Source organism: Coenobita brevimanus, chromosome 110 (assembly GCF_032717465.1).
Source record: "Coenobita brevimanus isolate Jiangsu-jjx chromosome 110, ASM3271746v2, whole genome shotgun sequence".
Lineage (NCBI taxonomy): Eukaryota > Metazoa > Arthropoda > Malacostraca > Decapoda > Coenobitidae > Coenobita > Coenobita brevimanus.
The window spans coordinates 9,253,802-9,274,177 of NC_137063.1; the positions used below are offsets into that span (position 1 = coordinate 9,253,802).

Consider the following 20,376-nt stretch of genomic DNA (forward strand, 5'->3'; position numbering starts at 1 on the left):
TCTCTCTGTTCCTCCTCCTCCTCCTCTTTCCCAGGACCCTCCCCCTCCCCTCACCACCAGCACTCAAGAAAAGGTTTTATAGAATTACAGACGTGAGAGGTGGGGGGAGAGGGTGGGTTGTTTGGGGAGGGGGGGGGGCTTGAGAGGGGGTAGGAAGTGTGAGGTGTTGTGAGAGATGGAGGAGGGAGGAGGGGGAGGGTTGGTGGAGGAGATGGAGAGACGCCTGAGGTAGGGTGTTGGAGGAAGAGATGTCCTTTTATCTTTTTTGGTACTTTTCATGTTTTATTTATTTATTTATTTGCCTCATGTACATCTCTGCTCCTTACTACGTTTCTGTACTTTTGTCATGTTCTGTACTTTTGTAATGTTCCATACCCAAATACGACGCCTTACACACACACATATATCTATCTATCTGTCTGTCTATCTATCTATATATTTATATAAACACACACATCTATCTGTCTATCTATATAAACACACATATCTGTCTATCTATCTCTCTATATACACTATACACACACACACACACACACACATATATATATATATATATATATATATATATATACACTCACACATACATATATGTGGAGCCTCTGTGGTACAGTGTGCGTTTCGTACACGGGTGAGCCAGGGTTCGCACCCCGCGAGGGTAATAAACTTTGGGAGTGTTCACCCGGCCATGTACTACATTGGCGGACACAAGGGGTGCTGTGGTTGAACCAGTGTCGTATACTGTAAAGTATTCTTGCACCCAGTCGGCTTGCACGGTCCGATTACACTTGGTTCAGAGACTACACACACATCCAAAGCCACTACAACACTACAGTTACAGTTACAAGCACTTCTCACCCTACATATAATCTCTACCAGACAGCCTAAGCCACTTGTTAGAGATACATTGGCTGTATCGTCCCCACTTCGGTCGGGATAGGCCGGTCCATCAGTATATATGATCTGTGTCTGTCTGTCTATGTACTGTAGTTCTCAGTCCGTCCATCTACCTGTCTGCGTGCCTGTGTTTCCAGTCTCCGCCATTCATCACTGAAGATGTAGCCGACTAAGTTATATCCTGTATGTTTGAAGGATTTCTTGTTGTGTGGTTCGGATCAGCGATATCGTAAACACATTATATATATTAAGCTTAGAGGTGGACAAATTTAAATGAATACTACAGCTGTTTTGGCGATGGCAGTGGTGGTAGATGAGGTTCGGATAACAACCGCTTTGATTATAGTGATACAGCAGAAAAAAATGCGAGTCTTACTTATTTTATTAATCTCACTGATTCTAGTTGGTAAGTTTATTGTCATTTTAACGATGTGCGTTCTTTTTTAAACAATAGAAATAAATAAAAACGAGAAATTATCAGTGAGAAAAGCCAGGTTTTCAGTATTGCCGTAGTTAGTACTTGTTAGGATATTTTCTGTGGTGAGGTATCGTGTCAGGTGTGTGCATAATGCTTATCACTGTTTTGTGTTGTGATCTTTGTCTTGTTTTATCAGTGTGTCGTGATTATTGTAGTAGCTTCAGTATTGTGGTGTGTTTGCCTCATGGTGGATGTTTGCGTGTGTGTGTGTGTGTGTGTGTGTGTGTGTGTGTGTGTGTGTGTGTGTGTGTGTGTGTGTGTGTGTGTGTGTGTGTTATGGCAGGTGGTGGTGGTGTGTGTTGTGGTACTGCAATGTGTGTGACGGGGGATTAGATACAACCATCTGTAAATCCTTCGGTACAAGAGATCAGTCGTAACTAATCAGCAATTGTTTGGTTGTAGCAGAAATAAAATAAATTACTCGTACATCTTCAGACTGCATGTGGTAAAGTTGTGGCAGGTTTTGGTGTTGTGGTGGTGGTGGATTGTGCGGGTCATTGTTTGTCACTGAAGGGAGAAATTGGATGTCGCTATTAATTTGTGGGTCTCCTTCAACCTGCCTACTCTTATTGATTATTTTCCTCTCTGTCTCTCCTGGATTTTCCTATGTACTCCTCCGACTTTCTTTTGTTTTTCCTTTTTTTATATTTGTTTTTTTCCTTTTACCCAACATTCTTATTTCATTTTCTTTTTCGGATCTTGTTTATTATATTTTTTTTTTTTCAGGGTTTGAAGTTTCCTCCCCTTCATTTAATTTTCATCGTCTTTATTTTTCTGATTTGTATTCAGTCTTCGTAGATTTTCATTCTATTCCTTCTTTAATCTTTAGTCGCGTTTTTTTCTGTTATTTATTCATTCTTCATTCATGTGTGTGTGTGTGTGTGTGTGTGTGTGTGTGTGTGTGTGTGTGTGTTTAGTTTCTCCTCTTATGTGCCTTCTCTTGTTTTCTGAATCCATCGGTGAGAAAATATGATGATGGTGATGATGATGATATTTTTTCTTTGTGTTTTACTTTTTCTCCTTTTTCGTTATCTCGGTTTCGTAATATTTCTCCTATGTTTTCCATCTTTCTCTCTCCTCCCAATTCTATTCTCTGTTTTCTGTTATTCTGCCCACTTCCTGGTTTCTCTCTCTCTCTTTCTCTCTCTCTCTCTCTCTCTCTCTCTCTCTCTCTCTCTCTCTCACACACACACACACACACACACACACACACACACACACACACACACACACACACACACCATTATATTCTTATTTCTTTTTAACCCCCCACGCGGTTAGGGTGACATGTTCAACCATCAGTCACCCTCCCCCCACAACCTGACACGCCCCACCACTCCCTCCCTCCCTTCCCCTCCCCCACCTCTCCCCCTCCCCCACCTCTCCCCTCCCCCACCTCTCCCCTCCCCCACCTCTCCCCTCCCCCACCTCTCCCCCTCCCCCCTCCCCCACCTCTCCCCCTCCCCCCTCCCCAACCTCACACTCACTACCCCTCCCCCTCCCCTCCCTCTCCCCCCTCTTCCACATTCCCTCTTTGCCTGCCACAACTTCTACCCCCCATGTGTCTAACCCCCCCCCCACTTCTACCTCTCTCCCACTCAAACTCCCTCTTTCTCTCTGCTCTCCCGCTCCCCCTTACTCTTCCTTTCCCTTCTGTCCCCAACTCTCTTATCTTCTCCATTCCTCCCCTTCTCTCTCCTTCCCCATTCTTCTCCCTCCATACCTGCCACAACTATTTCCCTTTCCTCTGTCTTTTCCCCTCGCCTTCCATCTCCACTCTCCTTCTCCTCCCCTCCTATCCCCTCCCCTGTCGCCTCTCTCTTCCTCTCCGTCACATCATATCTTCTTCCCTGCTCCTTCCCTATCCGTATCCTCCCCGTTTCACTTCATTCCTCCTCCCTCCTAGTCTGGCACAACTACTCCCCTCCCTCTCCCCCTCTCTTTCCCCTCCCCTTCCCACTTCTCCTTCTCTCTTCCTCGCCGTCCCCTCCCTCCTCCTCCCCCCTTCCCCGTCCCCTCTCCATTCTCATTCCCACATCCCCTCTTATTCAATTATAATTTTTCCTATCCTCTTTCTCCCTCCCCTCCCCTCCCCTCTGCTATTCTCTCCTCCTCCTCCTCTCCTTCCCTTCCCCCTTTCCCCTCCGCTTCCCTTAATCATCCACAACGTCTCCTCTCCTATGTCATTTCCTCCTCCTCCTCCTCCTCCTCCTCCTCTTCCTCTTCCTCTTCCTCTTCCTCCTCCTCCTCCTTAACTTCTGACCTTCCTGTTTTCCTTTCTTTTACCGTGTATTTTCCTCCTTACATTTCCCTTTCCATCCCCGTCTTCGCATTTCGTCCCGTCTCTCCTTTTTCTTATTTTTCATTTATCTTCCCTTCTTTCCACTTCCCTTTATTTAATGTAGTCCTTCAGTAGTGTTTGTTTGACGTATTAATTCCCTTTTCTCAATATTCTTCTTTACCACCGCTAACGAAGCTGGAGGTTATGTATTGACCCGTGTCTGCCTGTTTGTGCATAAATATTTCAAAAAGTTGCTATCGAATATCAGTGATATTTGGTGGCTAGGTGGGCAGTGGATCAGGGAAAAGTTGATTAGATTTTAAGGTAGATCTGGATCATTATGCAGGAAATCAAAAATTTTACAGGCTTTGGCGGAGTTATGGACTGTCTGAAATTATGTAACAGGACAGACCACGACAGTAGAATAAATTGACAATGTTAGTAAAGGTATTCGTCTGGCAGGAAAGAGAAATTACAATAGTAAATCGTACATTCCATTGGCGTAAGCGGAGGTATGCGGGGACTGAGTGCTTTCTGGATTGTAATATTTCTCTTTCCCTCCTTTTCACGTCATTCTGTCTTTAATATATATCTCCTCTTTCTCCTTTTTTTCTGTAAAAGATTTCTGCGTTAATCCTTCTCTTATTTTAATGTACTGTCTGCATCAGAAATCCTGTCGCCTCTCATGTCGTTCTCACCACGGACTTTGAATATCATTGTGGTGGACCTGCAGCAGACGACGCTTGTGACACTGATCTGAGGCCAGTTGAAGTTATCAGTTTTGGTTGTTATGGAGTCACCACACTGATATTCACAGTGGATCTAGTCAAAAAAGGAGGAAAGACAACAGAACTTTGGATGTCTGCTGTATTTCGTATTTTCATCCTCATTTCTTTTTTGTAAAACACATTTTTCACCGTTGTCTTCTCTATTTTTCGTTATCGTCATAAGGTGAGAGTGCTTGTCCTCCACTCATTCAATGCAGTGGTATTTTTAAGTACTTCTACACTCAGTGACAAGCCTAATGGCTTCCTGTTACCCAGGAAGTCATTTAATACTTATAGTAGTAACCTTGTAACCATTAAATGGAAGCCTGGTTGTGTAGTGGGTTATGGCGCTCCAACCGGCAGTGGCACATAAGAGTGTAAATGAAAGTGGTAACTGAGATTTGTTCTTCACATAGTTAATACCAGTGGTCACATGCCTTGAATGTAAATAACTACGGGACTGACAGCCTGACTTCGAACCCCTACGCTCATGAGGAGGCTTTTTTTTTTTTTTTTTTTTTTTTTTTTTTTTATGTGTCCGACTCTGGGCATAGGCTTCACAGCCTGCTATCAAGGCCCAGCAGTCCTCCTACATACCATGCACCTCTACATGTCACCACTTCGGCACTGACACCCACTGTCCATATTGAATACATGCTAGGGCTGTCTCATACAGGACTGGTGTTAAGGATCGGATGGTGATGATCTCATTTACTTCTGTCCTGATATGCCTCTTCCTTTTTTCTTTGCTTCATACTTCTTATCGTCATCCTTTCTTCCAATTCTCCGTCCATTCGGTCCTTTTCTTCCTTACCTCCATCTCATTAATTCTCCCATTGTTATCGCACTTCATACTTCCTCTTCTCTCCTTCCTCATCTGCATTTCTCTTCACTCTGTATTTTTCTCCCTTCCTTCTTTCTTTTTTGCCTTCTTACTCACTCCTTTCCTTGTTCCTTATACTATATTCCCTTTTCCCCCCTCACCCCCCACCTCTCTCTCTCTCTCTCTCTCTCTCTCTCTCTCTCTCTCTCTCTCTCTCCCTCCTTTCCTTTCCTTTGTCTATGGATTTTTCTTTTCCTTAACTCCCTTCCCCGTTCCTTCCATGCCTCCTTCCTTCCCTCCTTTTATTTCTTTTACCTTTCTTTGTCTCCCTCCTTCCCTTTCTCCCTCCCTTTTTCTCTTCCTCCCTCCCTCCCTCCCACCTGCATTCCTACGTGGCTATCTACCTGTCCATCTGTGACCCCCTACCCTCCCCCCTCCCCCTGCTCCTTCTCACATCTTCCTCCCCTCCCCTCCTCCTCCTCCTCCTCCTCCTCCTCTTCTCCAGCCGGTTTCTATCCCATATATTTACCCTTCTCCCCTTCGTTTCAGGTGTTGGTTTGGACTTTTCGATTACCTGTGTGTGTGTGTGTGTGTGTGTGTGTGTGTGTGTATTTTGGCTTCATGTTCAGTATAGTTATATCCCTTTATCTGACTTGCCTGTGTATGTGTGTGCCTGTTGGTCGGTGCGTCTCATAGTTGATCTCTATCTCTCTTTTATATTACGAAATTTCGGTCTGGGGCAGTTTTTGGATACGGGATGATGGTTTAGAGAGGCACTGTCCGTCCGTCACTCACTAAAGTTTTTTTTTTTTCGGAAACGAGATGTCTCATTCCCATAGACATAAGTGTCATTAGCGAAGCCCTGAATCTGTGTAATACTTTTGTACCTGTTAAATTCTCTCTCTCTCTCTCTCTCTCTCTCTCTCTCTCTCTCTCTCTCTCTCTCTCTCTCTCTCTCTCTCTCTCTCCACACACACACACACACACACACACACACACACACACACACACACACACACACACACACCGGTTTGTTTGCCTCTATGTTGTTAGTCTGTCCAAGTATTTAGTGTGTCTACCCATCCACGCCAATATACTGTTTTTTTTTCTTTTCAAAATAAAACAGTAGTCAAATCCATCGTCCGTTCAGTTAGAGATGCCTGAATAGACCGTGTGAAGAACTGGAGGTCGTAGGGAGGAGGACAGACGAACTAAGGAAGGCTATTCATAAGTTGCTGGTCTTACCCTGTGCATGATGGACTTTGAATACCGATGATTTCTTTTCGATAACTTGAAACTGGATGTCTGCCATTAAAGGGATGGTATCTGAAAGTGTCCAGGGTGAGAGAGAGAGAGAGAGAGAGAGAGAGAGACGAAAAGCCATTGATTCCACCTTGTTTAGAGGAGTTGTGTTGCGAGACCACACAATTTCCAACTTGCGCCCTTCTCCCATCCCCCAGCGCGGATACTCTAACTCCCCCTACCCCCTACTTCCCTCACCTCATTTCTTCACCCTCTCCCCCACAACCCAAGTTCGATTCTCGGACCGGTTACACTCTTGATTAAAGTTAATTAGCCTCTTGTCACCGTTCACCCACCGACATGCCATAAAAACACCCTTGCTAATACCACCGCATCAGTCGTGAATGAGACAGCCATAGCAAGTATTAAGTATGGACAGTGGGTATTTGCGCCGAACTGGTGACATAGGGGGACTGTTGGACCTCAGGGAACAGACTATGATGTGTATGCCCATTGTCGCACACGTAACATTACCATCCCTCTACCCACCCACTCCCTCACCCACGCTGCCTCCTTTAACGGTCCAAACCTATTACTTTGCATCCATTTTCCCTCCCCCCCTCTCCCACCCACCACCATCCCCACTCCCACTACCCACCACCACCACTCCCTCTGCCACCCATCACCACCACTCCCTCTGCCACCCACCACCACCACCACCAATTTCACTTCCTCTACCACCCATCACCATCTCCACTCCCTCTACCACCCAGGGCCCTTGCTACCATCCACCCTACTCCCTCTGCCACCTACCACCACCCCCTACTCCCTCTACCACCCACCACCACCCCTACCCTCTCTACCACCCTCTCGTGCTTCACCGTGCCTCCTACCATATTCTTATAGTACAGCAATCAAGGGCCATTAGTGAGCAACATGTGATCAGAGATTGTTACCTAGCGCTTATCAGTACCAATTGTTTTTAATCGACTCTTAATATTGGTGTCTTAAAATGATGTACAGTATTTTCAGCCTTTCCAGAACCGGTCATAATGGATTCAAATTTAAAAAAAAAAAATCATATTTGAGGTGCCATTAGTATATCAGACTGGATTTCGCCGGCAGACTCATGTGTAAGGTATGATGTCAACCCTTTCACTCCTATGGCGTATTCAATTTATTTTTGCCATTTTCTCTCAGTTTAGAAGGGATGACTGGTTGTGAAAGGGTTAATGAAGGCTATCTCCAATCTCTCCTTGTCTGAAAAGTATCTCCTAAGCGGAATAAAATTGTCTGGTAGTAGCAAGAACGGAGTATGAAACATGTCGCAGTGGAGGAGTTATCCGTATTGCCGCCAGTGAAAGAATATTACCCACATAGGAGGGTCCAAGTCGGGGCTAAACTGTTGTATCTCACTAATAAACAGCTTTTCTTCCAAATTTGGCCCTGATTCTTCCATTTGAACGTTCATGTCTCTGTAATACCAAGAATCATAATACCGGTGTGCGTAAGAGTGTTATGTAATGAGCTGAATTTTTCTTAGTACCGTGCCCGTAAATTTAACATGAACTGCATTGCAATTAAGTGGCTTGACTTAACAGGGCTGGAGGCGAAGCGGATTAAACTTACATTGATGTGTGTATGAAGTAAAACCGCGATGAGAATAACATGGTAACAGATTTGTAACATGAAATTTGAAGGTTGGGGGATTTTGTTACTGAACAGGGACGATGGGTCAGTTCCTCTCCCGCAGAATGACGGTATCATAAAATTTTTCGTCGTGTCTCTGCATATATTAAAAAGCAAAAAAAAAAAAAAAAATCATATGCTCCAGGAATCCACATATTTTTGGTAAGTGGATGTACACAATTTAAAGTCTGGTGAAATGGATGAGGCGTAGGGTTATATCTATAAAAGTTCCTAACCAGTTTTTACGATAGGCAAGTCTCCTAACGTCAGTAAGCCTTTTGACACATTTTATTTATTTGTTTAGTTTTTGCTTTATGGTATTCACTTTGATTTTTGAAGTGATTGGTAGTTGTACGAGAGAAGACAAATGTATTTACAAACAGTCTTAGACGCAACGTGAACTTAAGAGTGGTTATAAATGTGGCCCTTAGTGGTGTGGCCCCTTCCTGGCCTAGGTTAGCCGTCACTGTCAAAGGTGTAGTGACAGGGGCGGACCAGGCATTTATCAAGAGGGGGCCCAAAACGCCTTTATTATTTTTAACCACCGAGAAATATCATCCACTCGATAATCTGTAAAAAAATAAAAAAGAAGTATGGGTTATTAACGTTACTAGCCACTCAAAATTCAGAGCAGAACTTTAAAAATTACGGAAAAAATTACACGTACATTTACAGTTTTCTTCCCATAACTACAAAAATTCATCAGTAATGGCAGGTTCATATGACAAGGAATTGAAAACATGTATACTCTTCATCATACTGTAATTCTGTAAACATGACGCAAAAAGGAAAATGTGACAGTGATAAAACAGGGGTAGGAACGGGACTCAGTGGAATCGTCCCCCATCCCCCTCCCCTGCTGCACGGGGCTCTGAGTGATATCCAGGCGTGCAGCAAACATCCTCGTAAAGATTAATGGGTGTGTTGCTGTTGACTTTGCTTTGAACGGTAATGTGGGTGTATTGTGTCCACCACCAGTACTAACCCTTTGTGTCCTCCTACAGGCGACTGGAGCAGAACCAAATCACTGAGGTGCCGGAGAGAGCCTTTGCACCTTATAAACGGCTTCGGAGGATGTGAGTACCAGTTTATTGATTTACTTTAGTCTACCTTACGTACACCAGTTTATTGATTTACTGTAGTCTGCCTTACTTTTACCATTTTATTGATTTACTTTTGTCTACCTTACTTTTTCTTTCTTTAGTCTGCCTTACGTTCACCATTTTATTGATTTACTTTACCTTACTTTGTTTTCCTTTGGTCTGCCTTACGTTCACCTTTTGTTTGATTTACTTTTGTCTACCTTACTTTTCTTTTTTTCTTTAGTCTGCCTTTCGTTCACCATTTTATAGATTTAATTTTTACCATAAGTTCACCATTTTATTGATTTACTGTAGTCTACCTTAAGTTCACCATTTTATTGATTTTAGTTTTCCTTACGTTCACCATGTATGACAACTTTCTTCACTCTGGCCTATTTCTTATTAGCTTCATTCATCCCATCTCACCACATTTACAGATTTCATTCCATCTCAGGTTTACCTCGCCCTCCGTCTCTGTCGTGTCCCTAGGGTGTCAGTCTGTTACCCTAGTTGTCCATCTGTTATCTGTTCTACAAAAGACGTGGCCTGCCCAGTGTCCATGTCCTTTCCGGATTTTTAATTGTGGTGATTTGTATCTTCTACTTTCACTTGTCCTTTTTCCACTTTCTCTCGCCGCTGTCAGTTGACGTGGATAGAACCATATTTATTTATTTATTAGATTATTACTTGTCCCCTCCCTGGAGGGGCTCGGGGACGGGTATTGTTTTCAGTCGGTTAGTCTGTCTGTCAGTCAATCTGTCTGTCTGTCTGTATGTATGTATGTTTACAAATTTAGCGAAAGCTACTGGTGCGATTTTGACTAAAATTACAGGAATGATGGACTATGACCTGATCACCTGATTAAATTTGGGGCCAAATTGGGCCAAGGCCCAGGCTGTAGGCCAAAAAAAATGTGAAAAAAAAGGTAAAAAATCATTTTTTCGCCATAACTCCTTCCAAATTCGTCATATCGACATGAAACCAAAATCTAAAGGTGCATCTTTCAAATCTGCATCCTGTAACATGCTTCATTACATCAGGGGGGGTCACCCCCCAATTAGCGGTAGGGAGGTCAGTGTCAGGTGGGTCGGGCCTAAAATTTCAAATGGGCATAAAATCGTCAATTTTCACCCGATTTACTCCAAAGTTGATATGACATCTTTGACTAGATATCCTGTTGTGTTTATACGTCGGCACTAAAATGACTGCCGGGGATGGGTTTGCTGTGCCTTGGCACAGCTTCTTGTATATTTCTGTATTTGTATTTTTACTACAGGTTACTGGTCTATAAGTTAAAACAGGATAAGCTCACTCATTATCGGGTTTTCACATTCAAGGTAGTTCCCTGTTCATGTTACACTAATAACCCAAGGTTCTTCTTCCTATTATTTTTTTATTTTCTGTCATGAACTGTAAATATGTAAGTTTAGCTTCCTGGTCTGCTTGTATTCTTATCATCTTATAGTATTTCATGTCTTTACTGGAAGTGTATGAACATAATTATGAAACATAACTCTTCTTTTTCATATTCATCTTTAAGTCTGTCTAAAGACTCTAATTGTAAGTTGAATATTAATTTTTTGTTGTTCCTCCTCGATTCACTGAAATGAACCGTCACCAGCAAATCTAAGGTTGTTTATTGCCGTACCATTTGTTTCTTTGTTATCCCTATATGAATATTTAAGTGTATTATGTAGGCACACAGTAAATATTCTTTGGCGAATTTGTGGCTACCGGTGTATTTCTCTCACTCTCTCTGTACTATATATATATATATATATATATATATATATATATATATATATATATAATCAGCTGTTTGAGTGTCCACTGCAGGACCGGCCTATCCCGACCGATGTGGAAACGATACAGCCAATGTATCTCTACCAAGTGGCTTAGGCTGTCTAGTAGAGCTTGTATGTAGGGTGAGAAATGCTTGTAAGTGTGATTGTAGTGTTGGAGTGGCTTTGGATGTGTGTGTAGTTTGTGAACCAAGTGTAATCGGTCCGCGCAAGCCGACTGGGTGCAAGCATACTTTATAGTATGCGACGCTGGTTCAACCACAGCACCTCTTGTGTCTGCCAATGCGGTACGTGGCCTGAAGAACGCTCCCAAAGTTTATACCCTGGCGGGGCGCGAACTCTCGTTCTTCAGTGTACGAAAACGCACACTTTACCACTGTACTACGGAGGCTCCATATATATATATATATATATATATATATATATATATATATATATATATCAAGAAGGAAAGAAAAAAGTGAATGGAATAACGTTTGGGAGAGAAACTCCGAGTTAGAGTAGACGAGTAAAAAAGAAGAGTAAAGAAGACCAGTGAGAAAATAAATAAAATAATAAACAAATATACTAGGAAGATGAATAAGTAGTAAAGAAGACCAGTGAGAAAATAAATAAAAGAATACACAGATATACTAGGAAGATGAATAAGTAAAAGAATAGATGACTGGAATATAAATATATCGGTGAATATATATATATATATATATATATATATATATATATATATATATATATATATATATATATATATATATAACATTATTTATCACAAGCAGTTTTTTACGGAATTAAATGGTAGCAGTGCCTCCTTTACCATTTTTTTTATTTTGTCTTCGAATTGCTCTCGTCACCGCCGCAGTTTCAGGTGAATTAAGTACATAATCGTAATCAATAAATATCATGCAGAATGTTCTTTACCTTTGATGATGTCTGATATCTGGCTAAGAACTTAAATATAATGGTGGGCGGAAAAGTCACCGGGACACCCTGCCTCTTTTCATGCCTGGTTTGCGTGTTTAGTGTGGCATGATGCCTAGGGACATATAAAGTGTTTGTAAAGAAAGAAGGAGAATTATTGTCAATTTTTCTTACATTTATTTATTTTCTTTTTTTTACAAAGTCTTCAAGGCCGGGATGCGTCTCTCAACGGAACAGATTCTTGATCGCCTTTTTTTTTTTGGGGGGGGGGTATAAATGTTAGTTCCACTTTTTTTTCCCCCCTCTCCAGTGTCGACCATGTTCAATATATTTATTTTTTACTCAGCCATGATTATGCTGTCAGGTTTATCGCAAACTGTATCATATTTTTTGGTAGGGAGGAATATTCATCACTGTAGTTACTGTTCTCTGTTTTGTAGTAGTGTACATGTATATTAGTGATAACTGAAAGGGAATCTGATAAGTGTTCTTGATTTTGCTTTTTCATTTATTTATTTATTTCTTTTTTGAGGGGGAAGGTATACTAGAATTATAGGAACGGTAGGAGAGTGTGAGACGGAGAATGAGCTTGAGATATGAGATGCTAGAGTATTATGAGGGAGGGGGATGCATGGTGGGAAGAGGATTCATAGATGACCAGGGACAGACAAGCCTGAAGGTCCTTTTCTTTAGGCTGCCCCTCACAAGGTGCAGCGTCAGGCAGTGGATAGAAAGATATATAAATTATGTTGATTAATACTGTTATATTATTATTTTTTTTTTTCTACCAAGGTACACTGATTGTATATAAGAAATTGTAAAGATACCGGGTAGGGAAAGTGTAAAAATAGATTTGGGAGATAATTGTAGAGTAGGTGAACATGAAGAAAAAAAAGAAGGAAGACCAGTGGGTAAGAAGACAGTAAAAAAAAAAAAAATGCTTAGAGAAAATGAATAAGCCAGAAAGTAGATGACTGGACTTGAAGTAAAATGGTGAATATGGGAAGAAATGAGCTGTGGGCAGCACTGGACGCTAATTGATATGCTTAAACAAATGGAATCCAGGCTTGTGGGATACCATATTTATTCCATCTTTAAATGTCAAAATTACTGGAAAAAGTGTGAAACAAAATTGCTTGGAAAAAGTGTGAAACGTGACAAGGTTTTTCACAGCCGTTCTCAGATACATATAAAGATACATTTTATAACCACTTTTCTTCTACAGTCTCGCCTACCAGTCACATCCCATGCCACAATTGTAACTAAGCATACAGACAAATATTGAATACGTCTGTGGAAGACGTCGATGCACAGATGTACAGTGTCACCATTTTTGTTTAAGCGTACGACCATGAGAAGTATATTTAGTCGGACAAAAATTCACCCACTAATCCAATGTCTCTGCTTCACACTGTCATGCCCATAACTCTCCTCCCTGACACATATCAAAAGGAAATCATCTGATGGGAAGAGAAACATATCAGGCCTCTCTCAGCTTAGTAAAATTCAGCCGGCAGAGGAAAGTAAGAAGTGGCTTAATATCAGGCGAACTTTCGTCTCTGATTGTACAGTTGGCTCCACTCCTGCGTGACCCACCTTACATTGCCAGTGTTGTCTCAGCAGTGGATAGGCATTACTGTAAGTGCTTCTCTCTCTCTCTCTCTCTCTCTCTCCAGTGTGTATCGAATCTTGTAAGCTTGTCGTGGTTATGGGATTGCACCGTAAACGGAGACTATGATGGCAGTGTTGGGTGGGTCACGCGGGAGTGGAGCCAACTGCACATGAGGAGCGTGAGAGAGCGAAACTGGTGAATGAAATAGAAAAACTGCTGAGAGAGAGGGATGAGTGCGTGAAGATGGGCGGGACAGGATTAGGGATCTTACGAGGCTAATTTTTAATCCCTCTTTTATGTCGTGTAGGCCTACGTGGGTGAGAGAGAGAGAGAGAGAGAGAGAGAGGGAGGGGGGAAGGGGAAGGAAGGAAAAATATGAGTAAAGGTAGAGAGGAAAAAAGATACAGAAGATTGAAGGAATGGAGGAAGAAGGAAAAGGAAGGAAATACGGAGGGAGGGGGATGAAGGATGAAGAAAAAGAAAGATGGGGATGAAAGAGATACAGGAGAGGGGGATGAGGAAGAAAAAGATGGAGAGAAGATGGACGGGAAGAACGGAGAGAATGAGGAAGAGAAGAATGAGACTGAATGAAAAGGTAGAAGAGAAAAAAGAGGAAAAGAAAAGGAAAAGAGCGATGTGGCTTGGAAAGAGATAGCATTGGAGAAAAGAAGAGACACGGAGGAGAGGAATGGTTGGGCGGATGGACACGGAGGGAAGACTGATGAGGAGTGGGAAGGAAGTAGAGAAGATGGATGAAGGAATGAAAGATGACTAGAAAAAAATGGGATGGATGGAGAGAAGATGAAGAAGGAAATTGAGAAGATGGATGAAAGAAGATAAATGTAATGGAGAAAGGAGGACTGATGGGAAGTGGGATGGAGGTAGGGAAGACAGGAGTGGAAGAGAATTGAGATGGATAAAAAAAAGAAAAGAAAAAAAAATGTAGAAGTGCATGAGGAACGAATTAAAGTCTGAAGGAGAAGGAAAGAATAGACATGAAACATGGGAAAAGAAGCTGTAGAAAAAGATGAGGGAGGATGTAGAGGAGGTGGAAAAAGAAGACAGGGAAAGAATAACGCGAAATAGAGTGGATGAGGAGGGATTTAGAGAAGATGGAAGACAAAGGAAAGGAAAGAACAGACGCGAAATAGTTTGGAAAAAATTGTAGAAGTGGCTGAGGCAGGAATCATTTGACAGACCACACAGACCCTACGGTGCCCTCAGGCGGACCGGACCGTCTTCACTGAACGGAGAAAAAGAGTTCGGTGGCCAGTTAACACAGTACTATAAAAAAAATGTAAGGCAGAGAAAATGGAAGGTTGCCCCACACCCTCATCCACACAAGCGCAGAACCGGTACCAGTGATGCGGAGTTAGCCCTTTCAGTTCCATGGCGTATTTTTTGCTCACTCCTTGCCACCACTATGCGTGCCATTTGTATCTGGCTTAGGAGAGGGTCTTTAGTCGTGAAGGGGCCAAGAAAGGCTATATCTGACCGTGCCAGTTTTAGAAGTCTTTGCTAAGCTGAATAAAGTCGTCTGGAAGTAAGAAGATGAAACTAAAAATATGAAAATAATGGAGTTGAAGGGGTTGCCTTTATTATCAATACCTGTCGTGATATCTGAAATTGTATTTGTGTCGTCAGACGTACAGACTTTTCGTGGCTAAGTAGTTGTCTTTCGTCGTAAACCCGAGGTCCTGAAAAGATGTTTCTAGTAGATATGACAAGAAATTGCATGGAACTGGTGCCCAACACGACCCCCAGAAAGTCATTTTGAAGTATTCAGAAAGCTCAGTGTAAAAGAAAAAAGAAAATAGTTTTTACTGTCTTTTAGTTTAGATTCCTGGCTTCTTGTGTTTAAGCTTTCCTTTTACAGGTATTGTTTTTCATTTGAAAGTCTTGTCTGCATGTTCAGTGGTATTAATATTGCTAATGGAAAAAAAGGAAAAAGGAAGAAAGAAAGAAAAAAGGAGATGGATCGTTGGAGAAGGCGCCTGGGGCTCGCCAGGTGCATCTGTCAATGTCTGTGACAGGACGTGGCCCATCACATTCTGCTCCATCGTATCCTAATATCTGTCAAGATGTCTCCAAGCCAATTATTAGCGATCCCTAAGGTTATGTCCTCCTTTGATGAGGGCTGATTTGGTCGTTCCAATCAGTCTTAAGAAATTCTTGACAGCTTAATATGGACTACAGTCTGATTCCCGCCCGCTTGCGGCTTAGGTGTGACCCGCACCTGTGGACAATGGTGCCACGTTTCCCCAACTTGCGATGTGAAACGGAAGCTATTTATGTACAAGGCATCACAAATTCGATAAATTCAGATGAATAAAACTTACACTTGTGTATTTTGATGGATGAATCAACAGTAATCTTATTATGCATAAAATATTTATACAGTAACACAGAAACATGGCATACATATTGTACAGTGTTGCTAAAAGATATTGTAGTCACTTTTAATGGTTTTTAGCGTAGTTTTAGGGTGGGTAATAATATCACAGTTATGGATATAAGAGAATGAGCCTGAAAAAGAAGAAATATGCCAATATCCAAATTAAAAGAAATAATTCATATAATTCTTGTGAGTGGCAGCACTGACAGATAGCTTCCCTACAGAGAGAGAGAGAGAGAGAGAGAGGGGCAGGAGAGGGGCATGCATTGAATGCATTGTCGGCATCACTAAATATAACAAAACCAAATTCACAAATGAAAGCACAATTATAAATAACTTATAAAAGAATCAAAAGTACTCAGGGTGGCTCACATTTCCCGCCATGTGGTAGGTGATTCCAGCCCCCCTTCCCCTTCCCTCCTTCTTAATCCCTCCTGGGTGTCTCAGGTCAAATCCCCCTTCACACTTCCCCTCCCCCCTGGACCACCACCCCAACAAACCCACATCCACACTCCCACCCACACCTACACCCACACCCCACTACGTCGGGGTGTATGAATCAGTAACTTAACAAACCTCTCAGCAGACAGTAACTTTGACACTCCATCTACTACTAAATATAACAAAACCAAATTAACAGATGAAAGCACAATTATAAATAACTTATAAAAGAATCAAAAGTACTCAGGGTGGCTCATTTCCCGCCAGGAGAGAGAGAGAGAGAGAGAGAGAGAGAGAGATAACGGTATAGAAAACGTGGCAACACTGTACACAGGTGCGGGCCACACCACAGCCGCAAACGTGCGCGAGTCCTACTATAGTCAGGTAAACCCCATTAACCCGGGTACGTCATCTTTACAAATATTAGATTTTGTATACATTTTGACGTTTTTCAGTTAGAAATGGACTTTTCGGGCTGACAGGTTATGTATGGCCTTCATAAGCCCCTTCAGTACCAGATGATTTTCCAGAGTTAACTGCAGTTGTCAGGAATTAACAAGAATAAGAATAAATAAAAAGAGTAAATGAAAAATCAGCAGAATAGGCGAATTAGGATCGTGTCGGTCAGTGAGGTCTGATTATGTCGTTCCAACCAGACCGAAGACATTCTTTGCACAAGTCAGTGTGGGCCAGTCAAGTATGAGTGGCGTGTGGTGTGGTGTAGTGGGTAATGGTGGCAGCGTCCCCTCAGGCACCCACCCATCCTCACCCCTCCCCTCCCCACCCATCATTCCCCTCTCCACCCCCAACCGCACCCCACATCACATCTCCCTTCCTTTCCCCACACCACATCTCCCTTCCCTTCCCCACACTCCCCACCCCAACTCACATCTCCCCTCCCTACCCCACACCCCTCCCCACATTTCCCCTCCCTTCCCCACCCAATCCAGGCGTGTCATTGAGTGGATGTGTTGAGTACAGTCCGTGTCATGCCCTACCTCATCATCGCTGCTTCACTGTCTCATCCCAGACTGGTTAGCAGAGGCACCGATCAGGAGGCAGGGAAACAGAGGGAGGTAAAAAGTGAGGTAGGTAAGGAAGGCAGGAGCGAGGCGAGGAATTAAAGAGAAATGTAAAGAGGGATTCAGTTGGTGAGATGGTGTGAAGGGAGATAAGAGAACTGTGTGTGAGAGAGGAGGGCATGGTAATTAGAAGACGATGGAGGAGATGTAAGAGAATGGCCCACCTCGACTTAAGATGGAGAAGATAAGGAGGAGGCGAGGAAGCAGAAGAAGAGGAGGAGGAGGAGGCAGAAGACGAAGACGAAGAAGGGGGATAAGGCTAACAAGGAGGAGAAGGAGATAAACATCAGCACGTTAAGTTATTTCTTCTTGTTTGCGCTGGCCGAATAAGAAAAAAAAAATCTTGATATAACCACTTGCAAAACCTGAACTGCCACACGAAGATACACCATCAGATAATTGTTAGATGACTTGAGAATCATATTTAAATTTGTGGTGAAGGTATTTGATCAGGTGACGTCAACTGTGCATCTCGAAACTGACGTCACACTCGAGTATGGAGGTGACGCGGCCGAGACTGAGTGCAGCCTGGCTAAGTGTTTGAGGTGCTACTCGAGTATTATCTCCTTCAGTACGATGAGGTACTTTTTTCCAGCTGTCTCCTGTCGATTTTATTCAGCCTTGAGGAGACTTACTGAATTGGAGGGGTTGGATCTAGCCTTCTTTATCCCATTCACCTCAAAGCGACCCCTTAATTTGTTAAAATCGTCAAGAAATTGCAAAAATAAGATCAGAAATACATCATCGAACTGAAGGAGTTAACCCATGCACCAGGAGGACGTGTGGTTTAATTTATTCTGACTACCCAGGGCGATTTAATATAGCTTAGACAGGCTTACTGGGGCTCAGGTGATTAGAGACTCGCCATTAACCCCTACGAAGCGATTATGTGTCGTTGATTTACATTCCGTCCCTCTCAGACAATCAGTGTAGATTATGCAAAATCTGTCGTACACGAGGGTTAATGAGCTTTGGGAAATTGGCAGTGGTGTATGTATGTATGTATGCAAGTGTGAGCAAGTAGGCTGCTACAATATATACGTACGTACAGAGTGATTTAGGTGAAGCCTGGTATTTAAATTTAAGATGAAAAAGAAGTGGACCCAACACTCACCCCTGTGGTACTCCTCATACCACTGTCTGATCCTCGGCCATAACTTCTCTATCTATTGCCAACCACTTCACGCCTTCACCCCGAGTACATTAAGATTTCATTTTATTCCTGCTACATCAAATCCCTCGTGTAAAAAATCTGTCTTGAGGTAAATAAAATAATTTGTAGGTAACGAGAATAAAGAGTAGTGAAGGGGGTAGTGATAAAAAAAAAAAAAGGTGGACCCTACACCTGCCCCTGTGGTACCCCTTTATACCACTGTCTCATCCTCCATCATAACTCCCTCTCTCAATTGCAACGCACCTAATCCCAGAGTTCATCAAGGGTTAGCACGATAAAAACGCCTCCAACCCTCCTATCACAGCTCATCACCACTCCAAGACGCCCTCCATCCTTTACTCCTCCACGTGATGGTTCCTTTTCGTTCATGACCCAGCAGTATCTCGAGTTACGATTAGGTTGTACAGGATTAATGCACGCTTAATACTGCATGTGCAACGCCACAGTTGATTGGATTATATCTCACCGAAAATTATCTCCTGCTTGATAGGTTTCACCAGAGACGTATGGAGCTCATTAAGGATTCAATGATGCCCTTTCTAATAATATGTTGTTGTTCTTGCTTAGTTCCGAGGAAACCCGTCGACCGTAGGTAAGCAGTTGCCCCTATGAGATCGCCCCATTGGTTGCTTATACTGTTGATGTGTCTGGATCTTAGTGTGTCATGTGTTGTGCAGTGTTCCATTATGTGTGTCAGTGGTTTGTGCGATAGCCAACACAATTGCCAAAGGTGACTGTGTAAGCTGAAACGGAAGGATGAAGGTTCCCTTGGTTGTCATCGTAACAAAAAGCAGCGACCGTGGAGCCGGGCTTGCACCTCTTCATATTAACCAAACCGCTCAGGCCCTTGATTCACAGACTTAAGATTATAAATTATGTTTATTTGTCAGAAAAAACGATATATATATATATATATATATATATATATATATATATATATATATATATATATATATATATATATATATATATATATGAGAGAGAGAGAGAGAGAGTAGAACTTTCCTGTGTCTCTTGTTCCTTTGGCAAAAACAGATTTTAGTTACGAGAGGGAAATTATCGACTTATGGTGTGCATCTCTGCTGAGTTACAAAAGGAACATATGTAAGTAAGGTAACTTAATCTAATTACGTGAGAATTGTTGTGATACATTATTTCCTGCATCTCAGAATCGTTACAGCAATAAAGTTATCTCAAGTTACTATGTACGGCTCAGTGTAGTGACGAAAGGAAAGTTATTGCAAGTTATTAAGTACGTCTCATCCTGATTACGAGCAGAAAATAATGTTAAGTTATCGTGTGCATGTGAGACCTCAGCTTCCCACGTAGAGAGCAGCATCTCAACCATCCCAAGTAACGTGATGTGATGTCGTGACGGAGATAAGGCCGGGAATGGCAAGGCTGGCCAGCTCGATAAGAATCATAGGGGCCTTAGTCATACAGAGGATTAACACCTTCACTCCCAGGACCTCATCTGTATTTTTACTATTTTTGTTACTTTCAGACGCATTTCTTTAGCTTAGGATAGCGTTTTCTAGCTGCAGAGGTTAGATGTAGCTTCCATTAATATTTTCACCACGAGATGTTTTCCCCACGTTGATAAAATTGTCTGGTGGTTGTAAGAACTGAACGTGACGTCATCGGATTAATGGGTATGAACACCAGCCCGGGGGATTTTTTTTTTTTTTTTTTTTCC

General features: G+C 42.4%; 1 protein-coding gene across 1 annotated transcript in view; it reads left to right on the forward strand.

Moving 5' to 3' along the window:
• Nucleotides 1-20,376, forward strand: part of sli (slit guidance ligand) — a 545,686-nt gene that overhangs the window by 140,149 nt on the left and 385,161 nt on the right. The window contains 1 exon segment of the mRNA XM_080286150.1: nt 9,179-9,250. Coding sequence (XP_080142276.1) covers nt 9,179-9,250 — 72 coding nt within the window.